Source organism: Lactuca virosa, chromosome 4 (assembly GCF_052849685.1).
Source record: "Lactuca virosa cultivar CGN04683 chromosome 4, Lactuca_virosa_CGN04683_v6, whole genome shotgun sequence".
Classification (NCBI taxonomy): Eukaryota; Viridiplantae; Streptophyta; class Magnoliopsida; order Asterales; family Asteraceae; genus Lactuca; species Lactuca virosa.
This window is the reverse complement of record NC_136429.1, coordinates 341994653-342013568: the sequence shown is the minus strand read 5'-3', so window position 1 is coordinate 342013568 and position 18916 is coordinate 341994653. Positions and strand designations below refer to the sequence as shown.

The 18916-nt window shown below is 35.1% G+C and overlaps 2 protein-coding genes across 3 annotated transcripts; one reads left to right on the top strand and one right to left on the bottom strand.

Annotated features, from left to right (window-relative positions):
• The first annotated feature begins 1501 nt into the window (after positions 1-1501).
• Positions 1502-14821, top strand: LOC145108606 (histone acetyltransferase HAC1-like). Its single transcript, XM_079045642.1, has 17 exons — positions 1502-1617; positions 3248-3559; positions 3875-3983; positions 4150-4462; positions 4541-5011; positions 5084-6708; positions 6782-7078; positions 7158-7436; positions 7535-7663; positions 7863-8063; positions 8151-8293; positions 9168-9480; positions 10271-10410; positions 11151-11229; positions 12193-12585; positions 12671-12888; positions 14279-14821. The coding sequence occupies exons 2-17, from the start codon at positions 3378-3380 to the stop codon at positions 14388-14390; spliced, it is 5004 nt and encodes a 1667-aa protein (XP_078901768.1). The 5' UTR covers positions 1502-1617; positions 3248-3377; the 3' UTR covers positions 14391-14821.
• Positions 14822-15402: 581 nt separating this feature from the next.
• Positions 15403-18419, bottom strand: LOC145108605 (alpha/beta-Hydrolases superfamily protein). Of its 2 annotated transcripts, none has more exons than XM_079045640.1 (6): positions 17994-18419; positions 17513-17624; positions 17348-17441; positions 16471-16672; positions 16316-16385; positions 15403-15840 (listed from the first exon to the last, which is right to left on the bottom strand). In XM_079045640.1, exons 1-6 carry the CDS (start codon positions 18389-18391, stop codon positions 15529-15531), a joined length of 1188 nt encoding a protein of 395 aa, XP_078901766.1. In that variant the 5' UTR covers positions 18392-18419; the 3' UTR covers positions 15403-15528. The 2 variants fall into 2 exon arrangements, with proteins under 2 accessions (XP_078901766.1, XP_078901767.1); XM_079045641.1 differs by having other exon boundaries at positions 15441-15840; positions 16471-16648; positions 17994-18418.
• Positions 18420-18916: the final 497 nt, after the last annotated feature.

Sequence of the window (18916 nt, the reverse complement as noted above, 5' to 3'; positions counted from 1 at the left end):
AAGTAGTGGGCACCCCATCATTTCTAAGAGCAACAAGTCTCTATTCTAAATCTTCATTTATTTTTTTAAATAATAAAATACAGAGGTTTCTTTTAAAATAACCTAGCTTTGATGCAAAGTTGCATATAACTTAATAACAAAAAGGGACAAAAAAACCAACCATTAGTGAGTCGAAGAAAAACCCTCTATGATGAATGCCAAGAATATTGTCATTGACATCTACAGACAAAAAATAAACACAACCAAAAACTAACAAAATCATTTTTCTAATTACAAAACTTTTACTAAAAAAAATCAAAGAAAAATAAGAAAAAAAATCAATATTTTAGATATATCTAACATATTATACACACTTTTCACATCCATTCACCTCGTATCTTACATATTTTAGATATATCTAACATATTATACACACTTTTCACATCCATTCACCTCGTATCTTACACACAATTTTCAATCAACAACCACTTATCTACTAGAAGAAATGGTTATCCAAAACTAAGATTGGCGATCCTTGTAATATTTTAGAATATGCATAATTAGAACTTAAGGATTGTGGATTGATGTAATATAATCTTAGAACTATATACATATTACTAGGGGTGCAAACAAGCCGAGCCGAGCCCGAGTCTGGTTAGGCTCGGCTCGTGCCCGTTTAAGTTATACGAGGCTCGAGGTCGAGCTCGGCTCGATTTGAGCTTTCTTGTACTGAGATCGGCTCGAGCTCGAAAATAATTATACAAGCTCGGATCGGGCTCGGGCTCGACTCGTTTTTTGTTCGACGTGCCTAAATAAGCTTAAGTTAGACTTGAGCTCGTTAAGAAGCTCGTTTATTAATACTCTAAATTCCTAATTCCCCAAATATGTTTTTATTTTAATATATAAAAATAATAAAAAATTATATTATATAAAAGCTCGTTTAAGCTCGCGAGCCTAATCAAGCTTAGTGACATAGGCTCGAGCTCGAGCTCGAGCTCGTTTAATAAACGAGCTTAATATTAAGCTCGAGCTCGTTTAAAATCGGTTTCGAGTCGAGCTTTTAACGAGCCGATCCCGATTAGCTCATGAGTAGCTTGTCTTGTTTGCACCCCTACGTATTACACATTAAAGATGGCGGTAATAGAGGTATATGAACCAAAAAGACCAACTTACCCTTATGTGTGAGGCACATGATTTGCTTTGACCGTTGAAAAACAAATGATAAAATTAAGGATTATATGGTTAATGAAGTTGGATTGGGAGTGCAAAGTTTCAATAACCACATGGACCATGTTTGTAATTTAGTCTTAAAAATGGTTCTTTTAGATTTTAGTAGCAAGAAATTATTTTAGTGCATTAAAGCTGTAGATAAGAAAATAGTTCAAGGACTAATGTTGTAGTTTACTCAAAATAATAGGTCTCTCGAAGTGGGTGACGGGTCGTTTGGAGTAAGGCACGATGCAGCAACCAAAGTGATATTTGAATCCAAACCCGGAATACCGGTAAACTTATCGGGTTATAAGTTTTTATAACTATGCCCGACAATTTTCACCCCTTTTCTCTCTTGTCTTTGCAAGTCTCCAAATGCGTCTCTAATTGCTCATCAACGTACAGCTCAACTTCCAACAACAAATTAAGGTATGTGCACTGTTTCTATACATAAGTTTTCAATAATTCTTTCATTACTGTGAATCTTTTCATTTGCATCATTCCAATTTGCTTAATAATTGCTTTAATTAGGGTTTCTTGTAATTGAATGTAATTGTTGCATAGAAGGATGCTTTAATATATTTGCTTGCTGATTTCAATAATTTTGATAACTTATTTTAGCTCATGTAAGGAAAGATTAATCCAGGGTTGCTATATGTGGATTTTGGGGTTTGGAGGTTCAGTTTTGGGATTTATCGTGCTTAGTCGTTAAGATTCGCGTTTAAATCTAGTGTTTGACATTTTTCATGGAAATCAGATTGCGAGATATGTTTTCTTGGTGTCATTGATGTGATGTAACTTGCTGGGAACTTGCTGTGTAGGATTTAATGAGTTCAAAACTTGAATGTGAATTCAAACGTGTAGTGAATAAAGTTGGTTACCACTTCTGTTCCAAAAACAAGAGCGAATTTCATTTTTAATGCCAAATCTAATACTTTTCAAGTGAAAAAAAAAATAATTTTTATACCTTTTTGAAGGTCAATGCAGTTAGCAGCTTATTCCTCAAAACTTGAAAATCCTTATCACGTTAACCTGTTTGGCACCTGAAGTCTGAAGTGTAGCTTTTTTGAAAAGAAAGGGAATGTAATTATTTTGGGGGTTGTTAACGTGATGATGATGTTTATCATGTTTTGCTGGATATAGAAGTAATTAAATATGTAGTTAGTGCTTTGTAGTACTTTTTATCTCTTTGGAAGGATGAGTGTTTGTGGATTTAACTGACCACTGTCCACTAAGGACTCATGGAATCTGATGTATGTCAGTTTTTGTGGACTTATCTTTGAAAGGTGATGCATGCCTTCGGATCAGTAAGGATATGACACAAAACACAGCTAGAAGGGTGTAATATTTACTAATAATACTACTTTAAAAAACATTTTTTTTTTGTAGTTTTGAATTGTAAGAGTTGGCCCATTACCCATGGTAGAGTGGAGTGATCTTACCACTCACCACTGTTTGGCATTCCCGTGACAGCTTCATAAGTTGTAGAAGCTTCACTAGCTTATCCTTTGGATGTTCAAGTTGGAGGTTTGATTTATGATGCAGTTAATCGCGATGAGATGGGAAATGCTTTGTTGATTTCTTTCTAATGTTGTATTGAGCTGGATAATTCAGCCATAACATCATATTCTGAACTTATTAAAGTGGCACTGTTAGTAAGAAGCATGCAAATAAAACTTGAGATAGGTGTGTGCATTAAGTTTACTGCACAAGGTTACAAGGTGTTGGTTTCAGATGACTGCATGTTAATATTTAATTGCTAGAGACTAGAGAGTTAGAAGACTTTATGTCTTAAATTGATAAAATAAAATTCAATGTTGGATATATCTAGAGGTGTAAAAGTTGAGCTTTATCCAACTCAGAAGGCATGTTAGGCTGGGTTTTACCCATTATTTGCTTTTGTAAAGTGCAAAAACAACTAATAATTCACATGATACAAGTATGGTACTTATCAACACTTGGCTAAGTAGTATGCTTATTTCTTCCTTAACTTTCCCAATTGGTTTGTAATAATAATGGAAAGACACTCATAAGTTTTTCTATTGCTGTTGGCTTTCAGTTTGTACTCAGGAAAACTGAAGCTGAAAGTACATACATAGATAGGCATCACAATTCTCAAGCAAGTATTGGTGGATTGAATGTGACATTTGTTATGAAGTATATCTAGTAGGTGAGGTGACAGGATAAAGATGAATCTGCAGACACATATATCATCAGGACAGTTCTCTGGGCAGATACCCAACCAAGGTGGGACATCATTGCCTGGCATACCACAGCAGCAGAACATAATGCAGAACCCTGGAAGTCAGCGTAATAATCTTAGTATGGAGCCTGGTTTTGTCAAGGCTCGCCAATTTATACAAGAGAGAATGTAAGTTCCTCATTTACAAACAACTATACGCTTGTGTACGTTGTTACTTCCCCCTTTTTTTTAAAAAAAAAAATTTATTCACCAAAAGTTGTTGTTTTTGTATGCTCTTAGTGCTGACCTAGTTTTAGACTCGATAAGCTTAGGCCTGGTTCAGTTTCCTGTAAGGGCACGTGACTCCCTATTTCATCTCAATACCAAGTGATTATAGTTACACCCCCCCTCCCCTCCTTGTGTTGATTTATGGTAGATCTGATCTTTTTGTGTGTCTAATTTGATCTTTTTCTACTCTTAATGTTTTTAAATCTTCTTCTCCAGCTATGAATTCTTAATGCAGCGACAAAAAACACAAGAGATAGCTCCAAAGAAGGTGATGGACATTGTTAGACGCTTAGAAGAAGGCCTGTTCAAGACTGCAACCACAAAGGTAAAATCTTTCTAGGCCTTCATTTTTCTTTGCATTGAATTTTGAAAGAATCCATCTCTTTAGTGCCATGTAGTTGATAACAGGAAACATATCCGACTAAAATATACAGTTGAACTTTACTCACTTTTTAGTAATAACTATGAATATGAATTATTATATGTTTTAGGAGGAATACATGAATTTAGATACATTGGAAAACCGTTTACATATTCTAATCAGACGCCTCCCGTTGAGCAACCAAAATCAACAGTATCAGCAACAAGGCAATACTTCTGTTCCCATGGGAACAATGATTCCAAATCCGGGCATGCCACAAAGTGGGAACTCAAACATAATGGCCACATCATCTATGGATAACTCCTTTGTTGTGGGTGGTGGTAATAGCATGATGTCATCATCTGTGAACACAGGAAACCTTTTACCTAATACCACTCGAATTTCCAGTGGGATGCAGAATGGTTCCTTGGGGTCATCTGATGGTAATTCTTGCCTCTCATTATTTTATATTATCGACTTTTCTTCTACTCTGTATCAAAAAATTGGATCCAATTTGGCAGGGGGTTTGATGAATGGTTATCAACAGCCAACATCAAAGTTTTCGAGTGGAAACAGTTTGATTTCATCAATGGGTGCACAAAGAATGGGCAGCCAAATGATGCCTACTCCTGGATTTAATAATAGTAACACCACAAGTAATCAGTCTTACATGAACACAGATATGTCTAACAATGTTGTTGGGCTATCGACTATTGACTCAACAATGGTATCTCAGCCACTGAACCAGAAGCAGCAAGTTGGTGGCCAGAACAGCCGCATATTACATAGCCTTGGGAGCCATATGGGTGGTGGAATTAGGTCTAGTTTACAACAGAAAGCTTATGGGTTTTCAAACGGCTCGATAAATAATGGTTTAGGAATGATGGGCAATAATTTACAGATGATGAATGGTTCTGGAACCTCAGAAAGCTATGCGACACCTTCTCATTATGGGAACATGAACGTCCATCAGCAACAGCAGATATCACAGGGTACTCTCTGAAATGAATATGTGCATATATTTTATATATGTTGATGGGGTACTTAATACTTATACTTTGCAGGTGATGGTTATGGGAGTAGCACCACTGATTCTTCTCGAACTGGAAATTTTTATGTTCCCACAACTGCAACTACATCAATGATGAATAATCAAAACATGAATTCAGTAAGCTTGCATGCACTACATAACACGAGTGCTCCTTTGATGCTCAATCAGTCAAATTTGCTCAATACTCAGCAGCCAGAAAAGATGAATTTCAGATCTCAACATCCACTACATGAGACTCCTCAGCAGCCTGTTCATTTTCAACAACAACTTGTTCAAAATCAAAGTCAACAGATGCAGCAGAATCAGCATTTGTCATATGGCCAGTCTCAGCTGCTGCCACAGCCACAGCCACATGATCCTCCTGTCAGTCAGATAAAATCTGAGCCTGGAATGGTGGGGGGTCACAGTGAAGCTTCACAGCCACAGATGTCTGACCATTTTCAGTCTTCCCAGACAATTAATCACTTCCAACACAACTCCATGGAAGACCATAGCATGGGTAGCCAATTGCAGAATCTTGCACCAGGCTCTCAGGGGGTGTCTGAAACTTCACAGCAGATGCTTCAACAACACCAATTTGTTGACACTCAAACTGGGCTGCAGGGCCAATGGCATTCGAGATCTCAACAAGTGCCCCACGTAGACGTAGTGGGCAACGTGTCAAACCAGAATAATAATGTCCAACAAGAATTTAATCAAAGAATAGCAGGGCAAGATCAAGCTCAGAGGAACAATCTTTCTTCAGAAGAATCCATCACACATCAAATCACGACCAATAGATCAGTAGATCCCCCACCCCCAAACTCTGCTAACTTAAACCGTGAATTGCAGTTCAAGAATCAGCAAAGGTGGCTATTGTTCTTGCGGCATGCTCGTAAATGCTCACACTCACCAGGGAAATGTCCAGAAGTGAATTGCATCACTGCTCAAAAGCTGTTGAGGCATATATCATCATGTAATGATTTGGTTCAATGTCAATATCCTCGTTGTCCTAGGACAAAGGTATTACTCCAACATCATAGGCACTGTAGGGATTCAACTTGTCCTGTTTGTGTCCCTGTAAAACGTTTTGTGCAACTGAAAGGGAGCCACCGTACAGATTCTAATTCTGGCAATGGATCCTGTGAACATCCTAATGGTGGCACTGGCACCAGTAGATATAACAATACCAAGATGAGTCCATCGGTTGTTGAAACTTCAGAAGATCTACATCCAACTTTAAAGAGGATGAAAATAGAGCAGTCATCATCACAATCACTAGCTTCCGAAAGTGAAAATCCTGTCATACCATTACCATTACCATTACCATTACCACCTCCTGTCATTGAGGAAGTATTCCATGAAGAAGAAGAACAACCTGAAATTGGTGACACCAATACTCCAACTGTTACTGGGGTAAAACTGGAAATTCCTGCGAGTTCTGTTGTGCCCATTAACATTAAGCAGGAGGTTGTTAAGACTGAGAAAGAGGCGGTGGTGGTCCAGCCTATTATACAGGAAACTACATCACTTCCTGCAGAACCTTCTACTGGAACCAAGTCCGGGAAGCCAAAAATAAAGGGAGTATCAATGATAGAGTTGTTTACACCAGAGCAGGTTCGTGAGCATATAACAGGTCTCAGGCAGTGGGTTGGCCAGGTCAGAATCTGCATTTTACTTTATGGAGCTGTGTTTGTTTTGTGTTTGTTTTTGAATCTCTTCTTTCTTACAGAGCAAAGCAAAAGTAGAAAAGAATCAAGCTCTGGAACACTCGATGAGTGAGAACTCTTGTCAACTATGTGCAGTTGAAAAGCTCAGTTTTGAACCCCCGCCTATATATTGCACACCTTGTGGTGCTCGCATTAAGAGAAATGCTATGTTCTACACTGTTGGAACTGGTGATACCCGGCACTACTTTTGCATTCCATGCTATAACGATTCCCGTGGAGACACTATCAATGTTGATGGAACTAATGTTTTGAAAGCTAGATTTGAGAAGAAGAAAAATGATGAGGAGACCGAAGAATGGGTATGTTGTGTACCCTTATAAGTATATATCTATATATCTATGTATATATTCTAATTTCTTGTGGGGTTGTGCACTGCAGTGGGTTCAATGTGACAGGTGTGAAGCCTGGCAGCATCAAATATGTGCGCTATTTAATGGTCGAAGAAATGATGGGGGGCAAGCAGATTATACTTGTCCAAATTGTTATATGGAAGAAGTTGAAAGAGGAGAGCGGATGCCTCTACCACAGAGTGCTGTACTTGGAGCAAAAGATTTACCTCGAACCATACTCAGTGATCACATAGAGAGCAGGTTGTTTGGAAAACTGAAGCAGGAGAGACTAGAGCGCGCAAGGTTCTATGGGAAAACTTATGATGAGGTGAATGGTGATGTTATAATCCCAAAAACAGAAACACGAGGATATTATTTAAGACAACTCCATACAAAGTATGTATCTTACATTTTCTTTATTATCAGGTTCCTGGAGCAGAAGCACTTGTTGTCAGAGTGGTCTCTTCTGTGGACAAGAAGTTGGAAGTCAAGCAACGATTTCTTGAGATCTTTCAAGAGGAAAATTACCCTGTGGAGTTTGGGTATAAGTCTAAGGTATTTCAAACGTACTGATTTGTTTATTATATATAGCATCTCTTCCTATTACAATATTATACTCTAAAAAATCTACCCAAACAGCTATCATTGGATGGATTTTTCAAAGTTTAGTGACTTAATAAGAAAAAAAAAATGCACTGGCACTATCTTGTGGTTCTGGTATGTGAATCCCTAAACTAGCCTTTTGTTGTTTTAGGTAGTTCTGTTGTTTCAGAAAATTGAAGGTGTAGAAGTGTGTCTTTTTGGTATGTATGTTCAAGAATTTGGAGCAGAGTGTCCGCAGCCAAACCATCGGCGTGTTTATCTTTCTTATCTGGATTCAGTCAAGTACTTCAGGCCTGAGATTAAGGCTGTGACAGGGGAGGCTCTTCGTACATTTGTATATCATGAAATTCTGGTAAGTAAGTAGATCTTGCATAGCAGTTGCTTTATTCTTGTTAGGTTGATTAAAAAAATAACCAATTTTATTTCATTCTGTTTCCAGATAGGTTACCTAGAATATTGCAAATTACGTGGTTTCACAAGTTGCTATATTTGGGCATGCCCTCCATTGAAGGGGGAAGATTATATCTTGTATTGCCATCCTGAAATCCAGAAGACACCAAAATCTGATAAACTAAGAGAATGGTGAGTGCGTCCATTACTTTCTTTTGGTATGAATATGATGGAGTTGGAAAAGGAATGGAATGCTTCATTTCATTGGAAGTCTGATGGAATGGATCACTTTTTTAGCAAATCTGATTCCTTCCATTTCTATTTATGTAAACTTTTCAGAGATTTTTTTTTTCCATTAAATAGTTTGCAATTTTTTTTATTTTTTATTTTTTTTTTAAAAACAACTAGAATATGCATTTTCTGTTACAACCATATTAGGGTTGTGATGAGCTTTTAGAATTTTATAAATTTTTAGTTTGTAAACAGAAAAAATTTGTGCCCTTTTTCTATTTATGTAAGAGAATATATTTTTATAAAATAGTTCAAATTAATATTTTTTTCAAAAACAACTAGAATATGTATTTTCTATTATAATCATATTGGGGTGTTTCAATGGTATGTTTAAAATTTTAGTTTGTAAACAATTTTTTTTTCAGTAATTATAGTAAAATAATATACAAAGTAGAGCTTTGTTTTTATATTATAATCTTATTTCGGTTTTAATGAGCTTTCAGTGTCTTATTTGTATTTTTAATTAAATTACAATTTTATTTTCTAAAAATAACTAGAAAATACATTTTTCTATTAATCTTATTTGGATTTTAGTGAGCTTTTAGTATGTTTAGTTTGTAAATAAAAGTTCCATTAATTATAGTTAAATAATGTGTAGAGTAGAGCTTAAAGCATGCCCTTATAAAAAAGTCATTCCATTCCTATAAGCCAACGAAACATGGTCATGGAATGTAATCCATCCAAGCAAACAGAGGCAGGAAGTAGTATGTATTACGGATGCATTTATGTGACAGTGACATGGATTATGTTTGTTTGTTTGTGTATGACTTATCAGGTATCTGTCGATGTTGAGAAAAGCTACAAAGGAAAATATTGTAGTAGATCTGACTAATCTATACGATCATTTCTTTGTATCTTCTGGTGAATGTAAAGCCAAGGTGACTGCAACTCGATTGCCATATTTTGATGGAGACTATTGGCCTGGTGCTGCTGAGGATATAATCTATCAGCTTCGTCAGGAAGAGGATGGAAGAAAGCAAAATAGGAAAGGATCCATAAAGAAGACCCTAAACAAAAGAGCTCTCAAAGCTTCTGGTCAAACCGATCTTACTGGGAATGCATCCAAAGATCTGCTACTCATGCATAGGGTAATTAATTCTCAATCATACATATCTTATACTAAACCTCTTTATTACTTAACAAGCATGAATTGTAAGAAAATCCTTGAAATAAAGATCTTTTTGGTTAAAATGTCAAGTTGAAGATCTTTTTATCTATTTTCAGGTGTGAATGACTCCTAACCCTGTTAATATTCAATACAAATTTAGATTTGTTTGTTTTTTTTTTCAACCATTGACTCTTTTTCAAAACACATAATAGATATAGTTTGCTTGTAGTTATTCAGAAAGACAAGATTGTCATTTGGTTTATGTATTTCGGACAAAATGGAAGTCTGAAATTCATTTGTGTGGATGAATGTATAATTTATTATATGTCAACCCTACACCCCTTTACTATGCATTATTAAAAGGCATGCCAATGCATTCTTTTATTCACATAACCTCTTTATTTCAATTTCCAGTTTGTTTATGCTCACCAAAGAAAAGAAAACATAATTTAAGAAAAAAAAAAACAACGGAGGATAGAGCTATGATTGGACATATTTAACCTTTCTGTAAGTAGATCATGATCTTGAAACACCCCAAAATAGTCAGGCGGATTGTTTTTTTTTTCCCTCTTCATTTAATTTATTATTGGTCTTACGATTATACCCTCAATATACACACATGCTGGATTAAAAAAAACAAAGATAACAAACCGACAGACTAAAATAAATCTGTTTAGTTTAGTTAATTTGTTTCTGGACCAGAGTGCAAAATTTGAATATTCTTTTTCTTACACTTATGTTGTTGTTGTTGTAATCTGTTTGGTGTACAGCTTGGTGAAACAATTTCCCCAATGAAGGAAGATTTCATTATGGTTCACTTACAGCATGCATGCACTCATTGCTGCATCCTCATGGTATCTGGAACACGTTGGGTTTGCAATCAGTGCAAAAAGTTTCAGCTCTGTGATAAGTAAGCACTTTCGGTTATCATATGAACTATTTCCATTTTGACATATTCTGGTGCATCAGTTTATTTGTTATAATTTTAACGAGTTCCGGTTTGGGATAAATGCAAAAAATAACACTCTGCTTTTATTTATTTGTGTATTATAGGCGCATTGTACTTTCACTCTTTCTATTACAGGATTGTATTCCGGATTTTTTTTTCTTATTAAGACAATCGACCCAATTATAGTAGTGAAAATGCTTTGTAAATTGGATGACATTGCTCTAACTGGGTTGATATTTCAAGTAGAGTTCTGTCATAGGAAATAATGGAAGGAGGTTGCTTTTATAATCAAATCAATGGAAGTACACCGCTATTTCTTGCATTTTGACAAAGACAATATATGCCATGCCAGGTTTTCATTAATAAATAAAATGAATAAGATATATATGAAGTTAGCATTGTGGTCAGCTTGAAACTTATTTTTATTAGTTATTTATTATCTGTGTGGATGATGAGGGAGTATATGAAAATAGAAAGAGTGAATGATAAGACAGAAATATAGTAATCATGAACAGAAAATCGACAAACAGTTCAATCCTTAGTTCCTGACCTTAAGCCCCATTTATTTATAGAATTTCCTAACATTTGTCAATCCTAATCCATAAACACCTAAACCCTAATATTTCTCCATAAATACATAATGGGAGTTTCTTTTTGTTTTTAAAATGTATGTAATGTTTGGTTGTGATTATGACTTACAGGTGTTATGAAATTGAACAAACACTCGAGGATAGGGAGAGACATCCTATTCATCATAGGGAGAAACATCCTCTTTATCCTGTAAGTTTTTCATTGCTGCTATGTTTCTTACATGAGACTGGACAAGCTTTCTAGAGTTATTTTTGACGAGATTAAGAACAAGTCTTTGGGTGGGACAAAAAAAATGCAAATTTTGTCCAGTTCCATTCCCCAAATGCAATGCAGTAGTAGTATCCTGCATAACAAACAGGGTGTCAGCTCTAACATTTATTATTAGGGAAAATGATCCAAAATGGCAAACCAATACCACAAAATTTACCCATTAGTTCACTTAAGTTTTAATTGCATTTGCACCCAATAAGGAAACAAACTTTCAATTTTGGTTTTAAAATACCATTGTCTCATATGTGACCGGTTAAAATTGGTATTTTAAAACCAAATTGAAAGTTTGTTTCTTTATTGGGTGCAAATGCAATTAAAACTTGAGTGACCTAGTGAGTAAATTTTGTGTTATTGGTTGCCATTTTCCCTTATTATAAAGATGTCTTTGGTTTGTGGATTCCAACTGAATTGAAATTTGAGATTCAATTCCATGGTGTGTCTGGTTGTCAAATGGACGGAATGGATTTCTTCTTTCCTGAATTCTCAATTTCATTTTTTTTTTTTGTTAAAAGACGAAAAATACCCACCCTCATATAGGGTTAATGTCATATGAATACCGGGTAACATCATTTCTGATGTTCAAATTGTTTTAAAGAAGTAGCATCAGAAGACAACCAAGTAGATCGTTTTTCTGTTCATGAAATACCCTTATTTAAATGGTGTTTTATGAACAAAAGGTTCCAGTTGCTTACCCTGGATAGCAATTAAAGAAAAAAAAAAGCTAATTGTTTTGCCTGTATATTAAATAGATAAACACAAGATATATATATATATATATATATATATATATATATATATATATCAACTTGTATTATGGAATTGCATTCCATTTTGTGCGGACGAAAGTGATTTAAGAAATTCCATTCCGGTTGTGTTGTGCAGATTGAAATCGACGACGTGTCAGCAGATACAAAAGATAAAGACGAGATTCTGGAAAGCGAATTTTTCGATACCCGACAAGCTTTTCTGAGCCTTTGCCAAGGAAACCATTACCAATACGACACCCTTCGTCGTGCAAAACATTCCTCGATGATGGTGTTATACCATCTTCACAATCCAACCGCTCCTGCATTCGTAATGACATGCAACCGATGTCATAACGACATTGAAACAGGTCAAGGTTGGCGCTGTGAGATTTGCCCCGAATTTGATGTCTGCAATGCTTGCTATTACAAAGATGGAGGTGTCGATCATCCTCATAAGTTGACAACTCATCCATCCATTGCTGAACGTGATGCACAAAATAAAGAAGCCCGACAACTACGAGTTGTTCAGGTATAAAATATAAATATAAATATAATCTCCTTATACCTATATAGCATCTACTTACTTACTAATCTTTTGTTGTGGATGATTGCAGCTTAGGAAAATGCTTGATCTGCTTGTACATGCGTCTCAGTGTCGGTCTCCGCTTTGTCAGTACCCGAATTGTCGGAAGGTGAAGGGACTTTTCCGACATGGGATACAGTGCAAAGTACGTGCGTCTGGTGGGTGTCTTCTTTGTAAGAAAATGTGGTATCTTCTTCAACTCCATGCCCGAGCATGTAAAGAATCCCAATGTCATGTACCCCGCTGCAGGTTTCTAATTCTTTATCTTTCTCCATCTCCCCCTCTTCGTTACAACATTGCTTATGCTTAAAGTAGTACGTACAATACAACAACTTAGTTGACGAAATTTTCAGGAAATAGCAACCAACTTTAATCTTTTTACCAATATTATAGCAATGTACTTGCATTTCATTACAACAGATAATATTAATATGTAACAAATAATGTATATATTACCAATATTGGTAGCAAGCAAAGTGCAATCATGTTGCTATTGTGGGTAAGGAAATACTCCCTCCGTCCCAAAATTATTTATTGTCCATAGACAATTACCACTAACTTTATTAAATGATGAAATGACAATTGTACCCTTTTGTTGCATTTCATTCCATCCTTTTGTTTCATTTAATTCCATGGTATTGGTAGGTTAACTAATAATGAGGGGTATTTTGGTAAAAAAGATTTATTTTTAGAAGTAGGCTATTATTTTGGGACAAACCAAAAAGGAAACATGGGACGGAGGGAGTATAAGTTTGTTGCTGTTATGGATAAAGAATAAGTAGACTTCTATTATGTTGCTATTATGGGTGGAAAATGAAGTTCGTTGGTAGCAAGAGTAAACCTATAATACGTATGTACTTGCATTTTATTACCAACAATAAGAGGCAATAGCTGTATGTAACCCATAATATGTTTCCTAATCCTATAATATAATAGCAATTCTCTACCCATTATAACAATGTTTAAGCAGAGTTGCAATATGTTATGTAATATGTATAAAGTATATTACCCATATTGCCATATTGGTAGTGATATGTAAGTATGTTGTATAATAGCAACTTACTTACATTTCTTTTAATATTTTATAGCAATGTATCTACAGTTCTTTACCCCTTATAATGATGATAGCAATATGTAAAAAAATAAAGTTAGTATTGTATATTACCCATCTTGGTAGCAAAATGTAAGAGTACGTTGTCATTATGAGTAAAGAAATATGATTATGTCGATATTATGTATAATAAGAAAGTACATTGCTATTATCCACCAAAAAGTCTTGGTACGTTGTTGTTATGGGTAAAATATCATAATTATGTCGCTATTATGTATAACAACAAAGTACATTGCTGTTATCCACAAATAAAGTGCTATTATGGGTAAAAAAAACTATAATCATGTCGAATAACAAAGCACATTGCTATTATCCACAAATAAAGTGCATGTAGGTTGGTATTATGGGTGGACAGTTTAAGTACATTGTTGATATTGGTAGTGTGAGTAAAGTAGATTGCTATTCCCTGCAATTAGTAAAGTAGGTTGCTATATATATATATATATATATATATATATATATATATATATATGTTGGGCTTATTGTTTATATGAATAATAAATACATTGATTTGATTCCACATTACAGAGATCTGAAGGAACATTTGAGAAGACTGCAACAACAGTCTGATAGCCGTCGGAGGGCCGCTGTAATGGAGATGATGAGGCAGCGTGCGGCCGAAGTTGCTGATGGCAGCTGAGGAGGGTAAACTTGTAAATATATATATATATTAATTAATTAATTAAAAAAAATGCTTATCAGCAGGCAAGGCAAGGCAAGGCATCTCGCTTGTTTTCCAACTCCCAAGTGCAAGTTGTATGTATCATATTGTGATCTGAACAATTTTGTTTTGAAGTCTATTATTTGATGAACCAAATGAAAAAGGTGACTGAGAGAGCTTTTAAAAGCATAGTATAGGCACGCATCGCATAGGAACAAACAAGATAATGATGAAAATGAAATGGTCCCCCATTCCATTCCCTTCCCTTTGTTCATTGTTGTACTTTACTTCACTTGTACTTATCGATTTCAAACACAATTGTTGTAGATGTTTAAAGCTGAAAAGGAATCAACGGACACTACATGACATGTCATGGTGTGGTGCTAATACATTATTACATTTTCTCGACATTTTATTGTTATATTTGTATGCCCATAACATAAATGTATTTTGTGTTGGGGAATCGAAATAGGGTTATAGAAAATCTGGATCACAAACAGGAATCGTGTAAACACTTTCCTTGTTTGATATTTCGACCCTATATGCCTTGGGTATCACGAAATCCAAACTAGGATAATTCCTGAAACAACAATTCTGATCTTAGGCACAAAATCAGAATCAATTTTGATCAGATGATGAAGAACAAGAAGAAAAAGAGCGTTCTATTGTTTTCCTCTGTGTTTCAATATGTATATCCGTTTCCCTAACTTATCCAAACAACGGATAAATGAAAAACGGTTTTAATCTTTTTAAGAATGACAATTTAGTCCTTGTACTTTTCTTGACACAGTGGATTAGGGTTCAGTACTAATAATATTTAGTAAATACAAGTGTGCACTCCCGCACCTCCTAACTTGTATTATAACTAAAAACATTATTCTTGAAACACTTGTTAAGTCCATTACACTAAAATATATTTGGTGATAAAATCACCAACATTTTGTTACTTTTTGAGGGTGGGCCGTGTTTGTTTGTTTGATTGATTGTCATATTATTAATTTCTCGTGGAGTTCCACAATACAAAACATATAATACAAATTGATGCATTTATTTATACACACACACACGTATAAATGCAAGCATAGCTCCTAAAAGAGTTAAAATCCAAAGAAAGTTTCTATGAAGAAGGAAGAGTAGCAAGCCATGGGACAAGCTTCTCATGGACCAAATTTGGTCTATCATCATGAGGGCAATGCCCCACACCTTCTAAAACATGAAGAGTAATATTTTCAACTTGAGAGGGTAATGATGAAAAGTATCTACCAACCGGCCCATCAAGAGGCGTAAACGGATCTTCGTTGCCCCATAGGATCAGGACCGGAAGTTTAATTTTTGGCATCAATTGAACCGGGCTTGGCCCGGGCGGCCCCGTCACAATGGACACAAACGCATCCAGCGCCCCTTCATCAAGTGCCGGTTCCCTGATTATCTGTTGCAAGTTAAACATAATCAAATATTATTTAATTATAATTACTTAATTTCCTATTAAGAGAAATAAAAAGATAATCATAATGAGATGTTATAAAAACCCAAATAAGAAAATTATTTTTCTAGTTGGTTTTAGAAAATAAAATTTCATTTTAAATAGAATCATGATTTTTTTAAAGGTTATTGAAAGTTGAATAAATGAAAGTTGGTTATACCACAAGTTTTCTATTTCATTTCATGATGGAATGAAAAAAAAACCCCTAAGGAAGGAAAGGTTCATCCCATTCAATCAGACAAATAAACAACTTTTTCTCATCTGAATGGAATGAACTTATTCCATTCTTCAATCATACCAAAGAGGTAAAAAAACGGAAAAGGATTGCAAAGATAGGATAAAGTAAAGTGTTGTTTCTGCATTAATTCATGTTCCCCTTAAGTAGAATAGAAACAACACCTAAAATTAAATCAAATAATACCTGTATGAGATCATCATCCACAGAGTCCTTGTTTCCATAAACTGATGATAGGATGTTTCTAAGACTCTCTCTGAATAAAATGGACAATAACTTATGTTAAAAAAAAGGAGTAATATTCCCGAATGGCAGATCCATGAAGCAAGAAAATAGAGAACCTTTGTCTGACACGTTCAAAGAAGAATGATGCAATTCCCTTTTGCTTCAACAAGAAATCAATTAACAATAATAAAGGAAATATAAGCTTAATTCGCCAATCATCAACTATCGCCTTATTGTTCATGCCACCCGCACAGTTGAGCAGAACAAGCCCTTCAACCTGTGACTGCTGACCATCTACTTCAACAAAATCAAATGCAGCTCAAGAAGAAATACCAACTTACTTTTATTTATTACAGCATCGTAATTTCATTTCTTTCTATTATAACAATCCACTTTCAGTTTTTTTTATTTTTATTTTTATGAAGGCATTGGACGTTGGATAATCTACTCAATTATAGAATTGCACTTTGAATTTTCTTATTAGGACATTATGCTTATAGCAGCGGAAATTATTGACATTTGGATGACGTTGCTATAATTGAGCAGATTCTTCAAAAGACAATTTTGTAATATGAATAAAATGAAAGTAAGATGCTATAATAAACAAAAAGGCAAGTACGTTGCTATTTCTTGCATTCAATCCTAATGAAATATTTTACAACCACCGCCACCACCCCCCATCGTGCAAACAAAAAACAGAAGCAATCTTATTGGATATGTCGTACTTGTTGTTTATAAAATTTTGTCGTATATCTGATGTTCAAAATATGGAGTAAAAGATGCAAAATTTCTTTTGGAATGGGTGGAGTTTGCATGTGAAGGAAAGACAACATGATGAAGGTCACATGTCTTTCTCAATGACAAGATATCAAGATTGAGTACCAATTCCACCTTTTTGTCCTATCCGGTCCAACGCAGTGCAAAATGTTATATTTTGTCTTTCACTGTGTAACAAATGGGCCCTAAAAGTACATAAAAAAACATACAACACACCTGCAGCAGCAATAACACAAGCAAGACTTCCAACAGAGTTCCCAATCAACACTGTAGGCCTTTGGACAATTTCATCCAGGAAATCCAATATCAACTGTTATGATTATTATTAGGGATTGAATCTTGTAAGTTGAACATGCATACAACAACCAATTAAACATATACCTCTGCCCATGCTTCCATGGTGTATTCGAAGCCAGCAGGCTTGTCAGAAGCACCGAAACCAAGAAGATCAACGGCATAAACTGTATTGTTCTCCCCCAAAGTTGGGATATTCCTGGTACAATCTCAAACTTTAAAAGACCAACTTCAACCATTTGCTAAAGCAGCAAGTAGGTGAGAATTGCAACTTTAACTACTTACCATACGAAACCAAGAAATAAATTTAGGAATTTGATTAATCACTTACTAGCTAATCAAACCAAATTTCAAATTGTACAACTAGTTATCAAGTCTCAAGTCTCATCTAGATATCAATTTCTTCCATAATGTTAAGAACCCACACTATGTTTGTTTTTTCCTGGTAATTGGTAAATATGGAGTTTAAGATAACGGTAGCCTCATTTCCATACATGAAATGGAAATACCAAATACACCTCATTATCCAACATTCATACATCAGAATAAGAGAAAATCCGTCAAATACCTGCGCCAATGAGCAACAGAGGCACCAAAACCATGAACAAGAAGCACCGGAGGGTTTGATTTCTGACAATTTTCTCCTTCATATTTCAAGTAATTAATAGTGTAGCCTCGCCACTCCCACTTATTGCACCTATCTTTGATTTGATTCACTTCCAACGGCGTCATTGGCAAAACTTCATCGTCTCTTATCTCATCGCTGGTAGCACTCGCGCTTGTACTCCTGCAAATTCCAGAAGCCGATGAGATAGAATAACTCTTACTCAGATCGATTCCGTCGAAAGAACTTCCGCCGATGATTTTTCGGCGAACATTAAGCAAGTCCGCCGCACGGCGTTGTGTAAGTATCGGAACTGGTGGTTGTCGGTGAAGGATAGCTGTTGCCTTTACCGCCACTGCCATTTTTTGTTTCTTTTTTATTTAGTTAATTCCCAACATTTTCTCTAGTACCAATTGTATGTTTCATTTTACACCCCTAAGAATAAAGAACAATAAAATTTAACCATTATCTTTGGATTGTATTTCATTACTAACGTCTTAGAATAACACCATTTTGTACAAATCGTTGGATATGTGTATATTTTTAAAATACTCCAGTTTATTTTTAAATATACTTCTATTTAAAGTTATTATATATATATATATATATATATATATATATATATATATATATATATATATAGAGGTAAGTTCAATTGAGAAAATAAAAAAAATTGAGAATGGGGGAATCATTCTCAGCCACTCATTTAATCTAAGCATAAAAAGACACGGTGTCAAACTTGTAAATATGATAATAACCTTCAATCTCAAATACGTAACATCGATTTCTTTGTTGAATACTCCGAATTGGAATTTCCCAGATTCGCAAACGAACTCAGTTGGAATCGGAATTTCTTCGCTGTTCATGCAATTGGAATCGAAGTTCTG